Source organism: Schistocerca serialis, chromosome 7 (genome assembly GCF_023864345.2).
Source record: "Schistocerca serialis cubense isolate TAMUIC-IGC-003099 chromosome 7, iqSchSeri2.2, whole genome shotgun sequence".
NCBI lineage: Eukaryota > Metazoa > Arthropoda > Insecta > Orthoptera > Acrididae > Schistocerca > Schistocerca serialis.
Window position 1 is genome coordinate 309526135 of NC_064644.1, and position 14142 is coordinate 309540276.

General features: G+C 37.6%; 1 protein-coding gene across 2 annotated transcripts in view; it reads right to left on the reverse strand.

Annotated features, from left to right (window-relative positions):
* Positions 1–14142, reverse strand: part of LOC126413318 (FHIP family protein AGAP011705-like) — a 244294-nt gene that overhangs the window by 132546 nt on the left and 97606 nt on the right. The window contains exon 6 of one of the 2 annotated variants that reach the window (XM_050083218.1): positions 9121–9366. In XM_050083218.1, coding sequence (XP_049939175.1) covers positions 9121–9366 — 246 coding nt within the window. Of the gene's footprint in view, positions 1–9114; positions 9367–14142 lie in introns of both variants that reach the window. The other variant, XM_050083217.1, reaches the window with a different exon arrangement.

The window sequence follows — 14142 nt, forward strand, 5'->3', positions numbered from 1 at the left end:
TGTAAATGGTGAAGGTTTTATACAACTGCAAAAACCTTCCCAGCACTTTAAGACATGAAATCCAGCAAAAAACAACACAGTTTGGAAAGATCTTTGATGCGCGGCAACATTTAAACTGCATGTTTTGGCATTATGACTGTACAAACTAAAATTCCACCAAATACAGCAACAGGAATTCCACCAAAATACAGCACAGTAACTTCCAAAGCACTGAAATTGAGACTGTGATGCACTTTTTTCAGCCAATCATAGCTCGTGTCACATGATCTCACCAGCCAATGACTGCAGGTATTCAGATCATAGGGCACATGATTTAATCAGCCCATAGCAACATCATTGTTAAGTAGCATGAACACACAAATAGAACAAAGTTAAAGGTTTAAATTAATATACATACAGCATAGCCACCAGAAAAGCTAAGCTTTCACAAATAATACTGGTCTTCAGAAATTTTTTGCACTTTTTTTTCCCCTGGGGGTGTGATTAGGCAGGGTCCTAAGAACACAACTTAAATTGCAGCAGCTGAACATTCCTGACAAGCACAATTATAAATTTCACTGCAGTGCACCAAACATTTTGCGGGTTACCTGGCTGACTATGTGTTCCATCAATCCCTTCGACTTTTCCATAGAACAGCCAATTGCCGTGGTGCAATTTTTCAAGAACTCACTTTGCACTATTTTTTGAAGGATAATTATACTTTTGCCATCATTATCACATAATTTGTAATAAGAACGACTAAAATAAATATGAAAAACTAATCTCGAACTTCGTCTTTTTTAGAGTGTGTTATCCTTTAAGATACATCAAACACAAAGTTTGCAATGAAGATTAGATGGGTAGATCACTTAACTAATGAGGAAGTATTGAATAGGATTGGGGAGAAGAGAAGTTTGTGGCACAACTTGACTAGAAGAAGGGATCGGTTGGTAGGACATGTTCTGAGGCATCAAGGGATCACCAATTTAGTATTGGAGGGCAGCGTGGAGAGTAAAAATTGTAGAGGGAGACCAAGAGATGAATACTCTAAGCAGATTCAGACGGATGTAGGTTGCAGTAGGTACTGGGAGATGAAGAAGGTGGCACAGGATAGAGTAGCATGGAGAGCTGTATCAAACCAGTCTCAGGACTGAAGATCACAACAACAACAATCCTTTAAGATACATCAAACACAAAGTGGCAGATCCACAGTGTTAAGTTTTGAATGAGAGCCTAATGCTCCATGATTTTAGAAATTCATTACACATTCTCGTACGTAACATAATTCACCACATGTAAAAGGAAATTTACTTTGGAAGTACTAACGCTTATCAAACCATCATTCAGAATATTTTCTAGCGAGCTACTACAAATGTAAATAGTTGTGACATCATGCTCATCCAAAGGAGGACCTTGAGAAAGACACATTGAAAGCATTTTGTTGTTACGAAGCATTGCTTAGCCTTAGACACATTTTGCTGTTGGTAGACACTTGTCTGTGTTTCTTTGGTTGTTGTAAACAGCACATTTTCTTTGCAACTTAAGTTTCATCTTTGTGTTATTCTCTTGTTTCTGTTTTATTACTGCAGCAGCACGCTAAAGTAAAATTCTTTGTTAAGTGTTATCTGTTCTTACCAGTCATAATTACAAAAATTTCACTGAAAACTAAAAACTGGAAAATTCCCAGAAGTCTAAAAATTACCAGGCTTTTCCTGTATTTCTTCTGGATGAAAAAATTCCCTGGTTTTTTCACAATATCCATGTTGTCCTGAGGCATGTACACCCTGCTTTACATCCTGCAGACGTTTTCTACCTTTTCTCGATGACCTCTTCAATTCTACACCAGTAGATCTCTTCCCAACATTGATAAAGTTTCTAATCAATTAGAAAACTTCCAAAATTTGTTAGATTAGCTGATAAACTTCCAAATGAGATCTAGATTATTTCTTAATTCAACATACAATTGTACTGAGAAAGAATTCAAGCAACCATGCAGAAACACATGCATATACATAACGAGTTTGTAAAATGAAGTAGCAGCTTCTAAAGCATTCCTGAAGAATTTGTTGATATCCTTAGAACAGCCAGATTATGGGACCCACAGGATTTCAGATACGAGAAAAGTCTCCTCTGACAAAGAGCCCACTTAGTGACTGCTCATATATATATTTTAAAGTGATTTCAGTGAAACTATATTAAATCTATACACACAGTTCTTCCATGTCATTCCCCACCCCCCTGCCCCTAGGTCTTCGTCCTGACCTGTGGCCCCACAATCTTGAGAGTCACTGTCATCATCTGAGAGCCATCAACAAGTAGGAGCACCAAGTGAAACTGTTCTCTCTAAATATTTAAATTTAGTTGTAAATTTTATTACAACATTATCATTCTCTAAATACTTTTTAGCACCTATTACATTATAAACACACACAGCCAAAAATGAACTACAGTATAAACCATTCAGTTCAAGCACTCTACACAGTAGCCAGACATGTTGTTGCTTAGTTTTCATCATCCATGCAGACAGTTTCCAATTCATATCAAAACCCAGCAGTACAGGTACCAACGGAGTTCCAACAAAGAGTGATGTCACTAACAAAAACACTAGACACAAACAAAAAAATATACAATGACTGTCAGCTATCATACACACACTATAAAGTAAACTGAGACCCCCATCATAGGACACTGAAAAAACAATGGAAGATTATCGGAGCATGCTGATTATCACTCCTGTTTTTCACGAAAAAGATATTCTTGCGTGTTACTCAAGACAGCATATAGTCGCCAATAATACTTCACATTCAAATAACCTCAAGCATAAAGTAACCTTCAGACCACAATATTCATCTTCAGAAAGCATCTCTCTGTCACCACAGTTTAGTGAACAGGTGTACGTTAACATCTAAAACAATTTCCCTTGCAAGAATGGACGCAGCAAACTAAAAAGCATTGGGAGTGCTTACAGGAAAGTAATGTTTCTTCCTCTTGTTTGTACATCCATTTACAGAGACAAAGAAATGGCAGCATTTTATTGCAAAAAAGTACAACTGTGGCTTTTCTGCACACTACACCAAAACTAATACCACAGTAAACTTACTCATCCTAAATTAAAGAACACAGTATCAACATATATGTTTTACTACCAAGTTATGATGATGACAACTCCAGTATATCTGAACATCAAAAATCTGGGTCTCTACTGCCCATATTAAAATACTTGAGAGAAAAGTATGATTCAGAATGAATAAAAGTTAAACATATACACAGTAAAGCAAATATGTATAAAATACCTCCCTAAAACACACACAAAACATTAAAAACTTAGGTTAGTTCTTCTAACTTTTATAGAATAAGTACAGAATTTGTTACAGAACAGACAAAAATACTGCACGAGATATGCATGGCTATCTGACCACTAAACTAAAAATGAATGAACCAGCCACTCTCCAATACAGTAATTGTTTCAACTGCAAAGTATAGCCAAAAGTCTCGGAAAATCACAAAATAATAAAACACAGATCACTCTCTAATATTCCATTAGAATATTATGTACTGAAATGCAAATTTCACAGGCATCAGTAACAAGTGGGTTCTCCTACTTCATACAGATAGGACACAGTGACAGTGACCTCTATCTCTAAAATCAGAACTAAGAATGCGATAGATGGACAGTTCATACTGAATATAACTTTTGGTTATTTCCACTGGAAAACAGGCAAACAGCCAGAAGGCAAAATACACTACTGCTCATTAATTTCAATACACCCTATAAATGACATCTAGTTCTCTGTAGATAAGGTCTAAAACCATGGGTACGATTGAGGAAGCAAAGAAATAGTACAACAGTTGTACACGTCATGATTTTTATTTGTGGTCATCGAGATACAACAGTATCCAACAAACAATGTTGTGTACATAAGCATTATGTACCTATCTGACATGTTTATTTACCTGTTTGCCAACAGACACCACATTTGGTGCACCTGTGTTGTTCCCTGTAGTGATGTGATGTCCATAGCGAATGGCAAGCACTGCTACGAAATATAAAATGTGGTTCCTGCACGTCAGTTCCTTTGTGACACTGCAGTGTGTGCATCGCTAATACGGCTCCATGAGTGGAGATATCCATAGAAAAATGTGCTGCAGTTGTAGCACTTAGCCAAGCAGGTTTATCTATTCGCCAAATTGTGAAACAGTGTAGTGTGTCTATAGGGGGGAGTGCAATACACTCTTCACTGCCAGAAGACAGCAGTTAGATATAAGGACATACCGTGACCAGGACGACCTCTTAAAACAACTAAAAGTGATGATAAATATATCAGAATTACCAGTAAGAGAAATAGATTCAAAACAGTGCCCCCAATTCATGCAGAATTGATAGAAATGAACAGGACAACAATATCTGTTCCAACAGTAAAAAAGGAGACTGACTGAAGCCAGCTTGAAAGGATGTGTGACTGCAAGAAAACTCCTTCTTAGACCCATAGATAAACAGAAGAGACTTTAATGGGCTAGAAAACATTACAATTGGACACTGGAAGAGTGGACAAAGGTGTTATGCGCCGATAAATAAAAATACAAGATTTATGGAGGAAGAAGTAGAATATTTGTTTGCCAATTTGTAGGGAAAGGGTAGCCCAGCAGTGTGTTCTACCTACAGTTAAACGTAGCGGAGGTTCTATTACAGTTTGGGGATGTTTTGCCAGGGATAGAGTTGGCGACACTGTGAAAATAGAAGGATGTATGGATCAGAAGCAGTACCAACGCATACTCCAGTATGATGCAATACAAAGTGGATTGCGCTTAATAGAGAAAGGGTTCACCTCACAACAGGATAATGACCCAAAACATCGGTCCACATACTGTACGAACTACATTACATCAAAGGAAAAACAGAAAGTACTGAATGATATGGTATGGCCGTCCCAAAGCTCCGATTGTAATCCCACTGAAATAGTCGGGGATGAAGTGGACAGACATATAAGGGAAGTTAATATATCCAGCAAGGAACATTTCTGGAATACCGTTAACGGTGTGTAGAATTGTACAGATTCAAGATACCTACAAAAACTGATTGACTGCATGCCTCAAGTTTGTGAGGCGGTCATTAAATCCAAAGGAGGGTGCTCTGATGAAAGTAAAATATAATGATTGTGATTGTATTATATATGTGGAAGTTAATATAATTATATTTTGTGAGAAATAACATTTGATTTGTGTTGTAAATCTGAAATACCAGGGAGTATTGAAATTAATGAGCAGTAGTGTAGCTGCTAAGCCACTTTCTCTATTTCTCTCGATTCCAATGTGAAATTATATCTAACAGAATGCCATCTCTTATTTTTGTAGCAGAAGAAGAGAATCGTAAGTCATCGCAATCAGTTTCCCTGCATGTGGAGGGCAGAAGGAAATTGAGCAAACAAGAAAAAGTTTGCCTGTCACACCTAATCTGTTGCTAACTCTTCACAATACATTTAATTCTGCACTATGAGTGGCTCTAACAGGCAGCACCTGAAAACATGCTCAAGGAAAATTGCTGAGCAACCATGAAGGTCCTGTCCCATTGTTTACACCCATACAATGTAATAAAATTGTGGTACTTGCCTGTAATACAATCAAATATGGTTTAAACATTGTGCAGAGAATATTTTCTTTTTTTAATATGTTAAATCTAGAATAACTTTGCGAGAAGAAGCCGAAGTGGTTTTAAAATATGGAGAACTTTTAGGATCCAAGTTTACAGATGTCTAAGATGTGGCAACCAGGTAAGCTTCCCATTGCAAGATGCACAGAAATCTCAGCGGGTTTCTGAAATTTAAAATCATGTCTCTCATCGTGATTTCTGAATGAATAAAAATACAAAACAGTCAGTTAAAGATAACTCATACCGATTTCTCAGCAGAATATTTAAAATTAGTACATGCAGTCCACTCCTCCACCATCTAGTTCAAGCTGTTGTATGCCTGTGAATGCCATTACATAATAAGGACGTACATATGTTATAAATGTTTCATGGGCTTGGAGTTGTCAGCTTCACTGAAAAAGGATAGTTCTCTCCCCATGGTGTTTGCAGATAGCATTATTCACTTCGCCAATTAGTAAATGTGTCAGGCAGTGAGGCACATACCACTCAATGTCTCATTAAGTATAGCAGCAAAGCCCAGCAGGAAGGGTGGGGTGGGGTGGGTGGGTGGGTGGGTGGGTGGGTGGGTGGGAGGGGGGGGGGGGGTGGGGAAGGAAAAAAAAGTGCAAATAATGGTTCAGATCAGACTCACAAAAATAAATTCCTGGCTCATGTCTTAGTCTCCTCTCTTCTGAATTTCTGGAACACCAATTTTCATGCATTTTTGTGCCTTTGGTCACAAGTAATATGTTATTCTGACCCTAGTAGAGACCGTTATTAGCTGCTCAAGTGCCCTCCCTAAGATTATTAGTGATTCTCTTCTGCCCCCACAGTTTGTTCCATTTCACCTACATGTCTAAAAGAACCAAACTAGGCACTTTCCAACAATTCCCAGACATGGTGACACCATACTGCAAGTGGTATATATCAAACCTCACTTGAATTTCAACCCACAGCATCTATTTCCTGATATCTACTCACATTAAAAGTATTCTAGGATGCAGAGGAACCGAGAAGGTATCAAGGGAGGAAACAAATTTTTGATCATTTTGTAGAACTATATATGTTTTAATTGTTGAAAGCAAGCATTTCAGATGAGGTAGGCATCATCCATTCACTAGCATATAGTACACTTCAAGTATGGTTTTTATTTTATCTTTGAGATCTGAGCAATTAAGCCAAAATTCCCCATTCCCTATGACACACAATTTTCCTCCGCAGCACAGAGCAATGATAGACGTGGCATCCCCAAAGGTTCCAATAATAAAAAAACTACTGGTACTAACCAACCACAGCTCAGAAACTCTAGTGCTTTTAAAACGTACACCTAACCAAGATTAAATAAGTTTCACAGGTGCTTGCCAATTGACAACCCATAGTGCATGTGTAGCTTATAGAATGGTACAAAGATGGCCCTCCAAAATCAAATAAGGCTTAATGAAGGCAAGGAAACAGTACCAGACGTGTCCACATCACTTTTCATTATGTCTATCCACTATTCAATACATACTCTGTACAGTAGAGGTGGTGGTGGTGGTGGTGGTGGTGGTGGTGGTCAGACCACATCCCATTATCTATTTATTGCTCAGGATATATTGATATTTTAGTAATGAATGATTTTACTTTCACACATAATTCTCCTTTCTAATAAACAATTATTTTTGTCAAATATGAATGCAGGAATAAATTTTATGAATTCTGGAAATGAACTGTTACAATTTGTCAAAATTTATACATGGAAATAAATTTATGGCCTAACCAACAGGGAGTATTCAGTATTCACATCTGCAACACTCTATTCATGGTAAAGACTTCAGCCGTTACTTAACCTTGAACATGCAAAATATTCTAAATATATAACTGAAAATTAGTTGTTAATCATTCTATGGTTCACATTCATTGAAACATTTCTCTATTTATTCCTCAAGTGAAATTGATGCCAATTCATACTTAAAATTATGTTTACTGTCTATCATACCCTGTAATTCAGTGGGGAAATCAACATACATCTTCACTGTCTCATAATTTGCTATTTGGACTATCACAGTAATGTCAATCTTAGTGTCAAGTGTGACGTGATTGGGTAAAATTTGTCAACAATATGCCAGTTACGATCTGAATGAGAGACCATTTTCAGGTTTGCCCCCCCCCCCCCCCCCCCCACGCAAAAAAAAATCTGGGCAACAGTTTTAGAATCTCTGTATTGTGAGCATTAAGAAATATCGAAAGATAATTGTTGTATGCTTATTTTCAGTGGCTGAAGTGGCATACTGACTTCTATAGCTTTCAAACATCTTGTGTTGACACCCAAAAGGGATCAGACCTCACTAACTAATAAGTTTCATTTGAGCAAGGGGAATTCTGACAATAACATAATTCTAGTGGAAATGAATGCTATTTTTGGAGAGGTTGGATCTGATATTGAAATATCCAGAGTTGATGAGGGCTCATTCCATAATTCTTCATTTGCATGAAGTGACCAGGATGTAGTACAAAACATGATTTGAATTAGTGCCAAATTTTGGTAATTACAGATTTGTTCTATTACAGAAGTGCTAGTTCATTTGTAAGATAATGTAAGTATAAGTTTGAGTTTTTTATCTAAAAATCTCTTTTTCTTTGAAAAAGTTGTTTTAATAATGTGCATCCGACTTATTAGTGTACATAAGTGTGTTACTTATCAGTGGAGAAATTTCTATACTTAATAGAGCAGGCTTAATAGTAAGTTTTCAAGTTCTACAGTTTATTTTTAAACTGGATGGCAATTTTCATCTGATACCTTCAAAAAGGAATGGCATTAGAAAGTTGAAGTTATAAATCATAGAGATGATTTTTACTCCAAGTGATATATAATTTTTTTATTGTTTATAAAATAATCGGCTATTTGCTAAAGACAAACTTCACAATGAAGTGAATGAATTGTGAGAGTTATTATACATTGTCAATTCAAAGGTTGTCTATTGGAAATTTAAGAAAATGTACCAAATTTGATCCTTACTGCAGATTGCTGCACAACAAATAGTGTGTGTGCATGAGAACTTATATAGAAAATTATTCTGTATGATATTAATGAATAAAAATATGCTGTGTATGCAAATTTTATGAATTTTTGCCCCCAAATTAAGTACAGAAGGTATTAATGGTAGAAGGAGTACAATTTAAGTCTTTTAGGATATCTGTAACATGTGGTTTCCAAACTCTTTTTCTGTATACAAATGCCCATACATTCAATCTTATACATAGTTTTTGTTCTTTGTTCCAGCAGTATTGATGACATTAAATCTCATCTTATACACTACATTAAGTTTTTTTCATCGAACACTTCTGGATATCACGCAGTTCTTTCCATATTTATTTTGACTATTTCAGATCACTTAAAAAAAGAGATACAAGAAATTAAATAATTGTCAAAAGATATAAATGTAAGCTACAGCAGGATCATCAATTTCAGTAAAATGTAATCCTTACTCTGAGCCCAGCCATATAAATTACAGCTGGGTTCAAGCAACCCTTACCTGTAATAATGCAGGACCTAGAACAGGTACAAGGAAACCTTGCTGTAAGAATTCAAGGAGCTGTGCTCCTACTGTTGGGTGAGCAACTTGTACAACAGCATTACAGAATTCAACTGAATTGAGGAATGCCGACAGCTCTGGCAAGGCATCAACATCGTCAGGCGTTAGACGATGCCAGTCATCAGTTGCAACCAGCAATTTACGTGGCAGGCGTGAGTACAAGCCACTGAGACCTGTTGCCAGCACCTGAGGGAAATCACAGATTTACACTACTTGTTAGTATTTATTTAGTTTGTTGCAGTTTTTGACATATGGCACTAACACACAAAATCCCCTCTGCACTATAAATGGAATAACATTTGACATGTTTTGAAGGTGCTTATTTAGCTAACTACCTCAATATAACATAATGAAAATGTAGTGTGGTTTGCAATGAACACTGTTGCTTTCTTGTTACTGGAACAATCACTGTAGTGTGCAAAATACATTCTCGATACATACATATACAACTGCAAAAACTGTTATTCCCATTAAGCAATTTTTGTGACACTGAAATCATTATATTGCTGAAATTAGAGACTGCTCCATTTATCAGCAATAACACAGCAGCACACACCCTTAGGCATATTTCTAATGATATAAGAAATATCATAGAGTTGTAGAAATGCTCTTTGGTATACAGGCTCTCAATCGTTTTAGCTTAGAGATATAGCTCTGATGCCCAAGTTCCTTATCTGTGATAGTTTTCTCTTAATAGTAACTGGTTTTGTGTGATACATGTGTTTTTAGTGAAATTGTAAAGAAGACACAGCCAGATGAATTCACATTACATATTCCTTTCCTAGTAAGTCACCTTAATGGCCTTTCCCAGCAAGCCATCTTAATGGGTAAGTTTCATGATTTTCAAAATATAACCTATGGCATAGACATAGTGTTTTATTTTGTAAGTTAAGATATTTTTATATTACTGAACAATTCATTCTGATCATTCTTTGTTTCGCTGTTGTTTAAGATAATTTTATAATTTCTCATCATGCTGAAGAGGACACACACATTTACGGATAAACTCTGAGAAAAATATACACGCTTTTGTCCCAGTACAGAACAATGGAGAGCAGAATGTATGGTTTGTTGCCCAGGGACCTAAGTATTAATATCATATAATGGCACCAGCATCTCGGAAGTCCACCTGAAGACAAAGAAATATAGTTGTGTAAATTTATGGAGGGGGAGGGGGATGGAGAAAGGAAAGGAAAGGGAAGGAAAGGAAAGGGATTACTGATGTCAGCTGCATTGGGACATTATGCAGAGTCAGCGGCAACAAGTGGAAATGTGTCCCGCACCAGGATTTGAACCCAGGATCTCCTGCTTACTAGATAGATGCGTTGACCACTGAGCCATCCAGGAGACAGTGTTATTGCAACTGTGTGGACTAACACGGCACACCTCACGTCTGACACACATTCCAACAAAGCACCACCTATCCGCAAGTCTCTGTCCCTTTCCTCCAATCTTGCTACTCTGAGATTCCCGCAGCACATCGGACATACTTGTGCAATTGCAATCAAGAAGATGGATGCATTGCCCATCTAGGAGAATCAATTATATGAATGTGTGGTGTATGAAAGAGCAGACACCATGCAGAAGGTGTGAAGTTTGCTGCAGGTAACTGTAACACAATGTTCGGCAGTATTAAAAGAGGTGATGGTAAAAATGTTTTTTTCTAGCCTCCAAGACACTTTACAAGGTATTGCTTGGAGTACGGTGTTCTGCTCATGTCCTTAAGAACTGCATTCAGCATGGAACTGACCTCCTTGAAATTGACTTACAAGGTTAAATGATGAAAATACATAACCACTTTTCAATACGTACTGTCAGTGGTGAGTTGCTAAAGAAATTTTGTGAGTTCTCAGACATAGCAAGACATGATGGTTGTCACTATACCCAACTATTTAGGGACATATCGAGACATTTCCTGCTCTGAAATCCTTCCTCCTACCCCAAAATAAAACTCCAACAATTTTCAAAAATTCTTTTATGGGTTCTAATGATGAGATACACTTGTGGTATATCCAGTCTTTAGTTGGCATTTTTCATAATTATATTAGCTTGGAAAAACCAAGGAAACTCTCTTATTGATGTGACGCATATACTAGATTCCCCTTGGGATGCTCTTCAACACAGAAAAAAAATTACAATTTTAATCTCCGAGTGTGACAGAATCACTGGTTCAGATGAAAAATGAAGTTACAATGATGCATCAGAGGTGAAGCACTTTAAGTGCAATGTAGGAATAACTAAATATGTGGATGCAACAGTTTACTGAATTTTGTTTTAAGTGGTTTGATTTTGCAGATGTATCATGGATTTACTTGGAAGACTCTATCAAATTTTTGTTGGATAAAAATGTTGAAATTGATAATGCAAATTGCTTTGATCAACTTTAGGATTTAAAAAAGTCTGGAAAATCTGAGCCAAGCTAGAAGAAATAATACTGATTGGCACAATAGTGAAGAACAGTTTAGTGAAGTAATTAAAATTGGGCAGGTCTTCTTTAAAGTGCCAGGTCATAACGGAGTTGTGTTGAAAGCTGGTTGAGCTTTCGACACGCACAATGGACAATGAAAAGAAATAGACTGACAGAGGAACTCTTAACAGGGATTGCAGTAGTGAAACATAATTTTAGACATTTGAATTGCAAAAACTTTTTTAAATATTTTTTGGCAACAAAGGGAACTTTAAAAAAATTTGATCCAATGAAAAATACACACAGAACACGGATCTCAGGTAGTGTAGGTACACTGAAGAGCCAAAGAAACTGGTACACCTGCCTAATATCGTGTAGGGCACCACGCAACCACGCATAAGTGTCACAACACGACATGGCATGGACTCGAAGTAGCACCTGAAGTAGTGCTGGAGGGAATTGACATCATAAATCCTGCAGGGCTGTCCATAAATCCATAAGGGTACAAAGGGGTGGAGATCCCTTCTAAAGAGCACGTTGCAAGGCATCCCAGATATGCTCAATAATGTTTATGTCTGGAGAATTTGGTGGCCAGCGCAAGTGTTTATCCTCAGAAGAGTGTTCCTGGAGCCACTCTGTAGCATTTCTGAATGTGTGGGGTGTCACATTGTCCTGCTGGACTTGGCACAGTCTGCTGCTGATATGCAGGGTCCGTGGATTCATCAGGTTGTCTCCACACCCATACACGGCCATCCGCTCAATACAATTTGAAATGAGACTCGTCTGACCAGGTAACATGTTTCCAGTCATCAACGGTCCAATGTCGGTGTTGACAGGCCCAGATGAGGTGTAAAGCTTTGTGTTGTGCAGTCATCAAGTGTACACAAGTGGGTCTTTGGCTCCAAAAGCCCATATTCACGATGTTTCATTGAATAGTTTGCACACTGTCACTTGTTGATGGCCCGCCACTGAAATCTGCAGCAATTTGCAGAATGGTTCCACTTCTATCATGTTGAACGATTCTCTTCATTCGTAGCTGCTCCCATTCTTGCAGGATCTTTTTCCGACTGCAATGATGTCGAAGGTTTGATGTTTTGCTGGATGCCTGATATTCACGCTACACTTGTGAAATGGTCATATGGGAAAATTCCCACTTATTGCTACCTTAGAGATTCTGTGTCCCATTGTTAGAACGTTCAAAGTCGCTTAAATCTTGATAACCTGTCATTGTGGCAGCAGTAACCGATCTAACAACTGCACCAGACACTTGTCGTCTTATATAGCAGCAGCATCGTATTCTGCCTGTTTACATATATCTGTATTTGAGTACACATGCCTATCCAGTTCCTTTGGTGCTTTAGTGATGTGTGTAATATTTTTATTTTTATTATTTATTTTTGTAATAAATTTAAAATATGGAAGTGCCTGTACTTTCATCTTAAAATAAAGTGTCCTCATTTTTGCATTCCAAATGTGGTAACTGTAGCTGTGCCATTTTGTTTCGACACTCTAAAGGCATGTCACAGTACAGTGGCACTGGGATTTCGAAAACATCTATCTGCAAAGAAATGAAAACTTTATTAGGTAACTTTATTTTTTCACAATAATAATTAAAACTTCATGACTCTTCTCTCATTTGGAAGGTCGCTAATGAAAGCATAATCAAGGTGTCTATGTGGACAAGAAAAAAAAATTCCCAGATTTCCCGGTTAAAAACACAATTTCTCCCAGATGAAATTACGTATAAATCGGGTGAAAATACATCCGTGTTAAGCAACAGTATACTTTCCCTCGGATCTGTAAAACCTATCAGTCCTTTGAATCGTGAAGGTCTTATACCAGCAAAGGACGTCCCAGCGCTTTAGGAAACAGGAAAAACAATGCGTTTGGAAAGATGTTTGATGCGAGACAATACGGACAGAGTTTATTTTCGTATTGCGAAAGTATATACACAAATTCCACAAGTTACAGCACGGTAGCTTCCGAAACTTTAAAATAGAGATTGCATTGAGCGATGCACTTTTTTCAGCCAGTCATAGCTCATGTCACGTGATCTCGCTAGCGAATGACGGCAGCGGCTGGTCCCGGCGGAGGTTCAAATCCTCCCTCGGGCATGGGTGTGTATGTTTGTCTTTAGGATAATTTAGATTAAGTGGTGTGTAAGCTTAGGGACTGATGACCTTAGCAGTTAAGTCCCATAAGATTTCACACACATTCGAACATTTGAACAATGAAGGCAGTTATTCAGAGCACAGGGCCTACAAGAAAGACAGGCCGCGGGACATGCATTACAAAGGTCGGCCAAGCTCGCTCAACTCAGCAAAGTGCGTTTCTACACTGGTTAACTCGTAACTAAATGTGTATGTACGAATGAGAATTGCATCGTCTATTGGAATCCACTATTATTAGTCCTACAATGATAGGAAGTCCCTAGGCCTACTAACAGGCTCTAATTTGGCAATTAAAATCATGCCAAAATGATTATCAGTTGCGTAAGGCACCACATTTTCTACGAAAGGAGAACTGTTACGAAGAAGAGACTAAATGCTATAAAC